The sequence below is a fragment of the Austrofundulus limnaeus genome, unplaced genomic scaffold (genome assembly GCF_001266775.1).
Source record: "Austrofundulus limnaeus strain Quisiro unplaced genomic scaffold, Austrofundulus_limnaeus-1.0 Scaffold64, whole genome shotgun sequence".
NCBI classification, from domain to species: Eukaryota; Metazoa; Chordata; class Actinopteri; order Cyprinodontiformes; family Rivulidae; genus Austrofundulus; species Austrofundulus limnaeus.
In genome coordinates, this window is record NW_013952466.1 from 1,552,973 (window position 1) to 1,554,922 (window position 1,950).

At 42.4% G+C, this 1,950-nt stretch overlaps 1 protein-coding gene across 1 annotated transcript in view; it reads right to left on the reverse strand.

Moving 5' to 3' along the window:
- Window positions 1–1,950, reverse strand: part of LOC106518627 (pleckstrin homology domain-containing family G member 1) — a gene marked incomplete at its 3' end in the record, with an annotated part of 44,958 nt that overhangs the window by 28,708 nt on the left and 14,300 nt on the right. The window contains 1 exon segment of the mRNA XM_014009990.1: window positions 969–1,519. Coding sequence (XP_013865444.1) covers window positions 969–1,519 — 551 coding nt within the window.

Sequence of the window (1,950 nt, forward strand, 5' to 3'; positions counted from 1 at the left end):
GTGTTAATTAGGTGTCAACGATATCCATGTGATGTGAGTATCAGTCACATGGAGGCAGTGCTTAAAAGCCTGAATTTTGCCTGAAACTCTCAGACTGAAGAAGTCTCTTGGAGGAGAGACGATACGTTTCATTAGAGAAGAGGCAAGAAGTAAAAAGTCGTTACTTTCATTTCATTTTTGCTTGTTTTCATTCCAGCTTGTTATTGTAAAAATAAATACTATCTATATAAACTGTGCCTCGAATTTAATTGTTGTTGAGAAGTATAAATATGTAAAATTCTGATACCGTATCAGTTTGCACAGAAACAAACCATGTCACACTAACGCAGGACATAATCATTAAAATAAAAGGGCTGTACTTAATATACTTATTTGTATTTCACGAATTATATTATTGCATTTGGCCGCAGCCCTCAGATAGAATTTTATTTTGGGGAAAAGGTTTGGACACCCTTGATATATGTTTATAAAATGAAACAGCTGGACTAGTGCATCCTAAACTTAACATAAATTAATTATTTTAATACAATTTAGTCATTTCTGCAGTTTTTGTGGAGGTCACCTCCTAATAAATGTCCTTACAGAAACTCTAACTGCTCATTTTAAATCAATACTTTGACTTTTAATACTTAAGTACAAAAAATATCACATACTTTAAGACTTTTACTCAAGTAATATTCCTAAAGGAGACTTTAACTTTTACCAAAGTAAGTTTTTGGTAAGATACTTGTATTTTTACTCAAGTATCACTTTGTGGTACTTTATAGAACACTGCCCGTTTCGAATTCTTCTCCCTTCAGATTTTGGGATAATGAGCTTGCTGGTGTATAAAAATCAAGGTTTAGATCTAATTGGCGTCTTTGTAATGAATATTGGAGCACTGTTCTCTCAATTGACACAAAGCTCATAAATCATTGCTTGATTTATCACCCATATTATTTACAATCRAACTGATTTTAGTTCCATACCTCTACGATGCTGCGCAGGTCCTGAACGTAGGTTCTCTCCGTATCCATTATCTCCTGCACAACCCGGTCCACATACGTCCTGGGTCCCTGCACAGGGCCCGTCCTCCCTCCGCCCTCTGGGCTCTGCCCGGGTTCTGAATGTTCCGTTGCAGCCGGTCTCTTGCTCCCTTTGCCTCCTCCGTCACTCCTGTCGTCTTTCTCTTCGCACCCCAGCTGCCTCGCGGGCACCAGCTCCAGCCGAATGGCCCCGGAGTCGCGGTCCGAGGCGATGGGGTTGCAGTGAGGGGCCGCCACGAGAGTGGACCGGCTGCCCAGTGAGCAGTGGCTGTCCCGGGAGGAGGCGGAGGAGGAAGTGGAGCTGTAGCTGATGGGTCTGTCCACGCTGTCGGGAGAAGAGTCCATGCTGAGGGCCGAGCAGTAGCGCGAGGCAGCGTGACGGAAGGCCGGGTTGCGAAGGCAGCGGGCGTGGATGTCAACGGAGCTCAGGACTGATCCAGAGTCCGGGACTTCAGGAAGAGGTGGTAACACATCAGGCAGGTAGCTATAATCGTCTGGAGACAACAAAAGAGACTCTCATTAGCACGTTTTATTTGAAAATTAGTGGTCAAATTAAGGATTTCACWGAGTTTTGGACTTGCAGATGTTTTTGGAAAGAAAGTTGGTCAACCAATAATGCCCAAATCCAGAGAAAAACTGTAGAAGACAATCAGAACCTGGCAGAGCTATTGATCAAAACCACTTTAAAGGATTGTAATAAGTTCTGCCTACTTCAGACAATGAAATGAGGAATGACTCAAAACATTTTCACAGTACTGTATATTGCTTTTTTTGTTGTTGATGTCTAAGTAAGCAGAGTTCATGCTGTCACAAAAGCCTGGACTGCACACCTTCCAATGCTGAGATATCCATGATTTCAGACAACAAACTCCCTTAAAGGCACAGTGTGTAGGATTTGTTGTTTTCAGCGACATCTAGTGGTTGA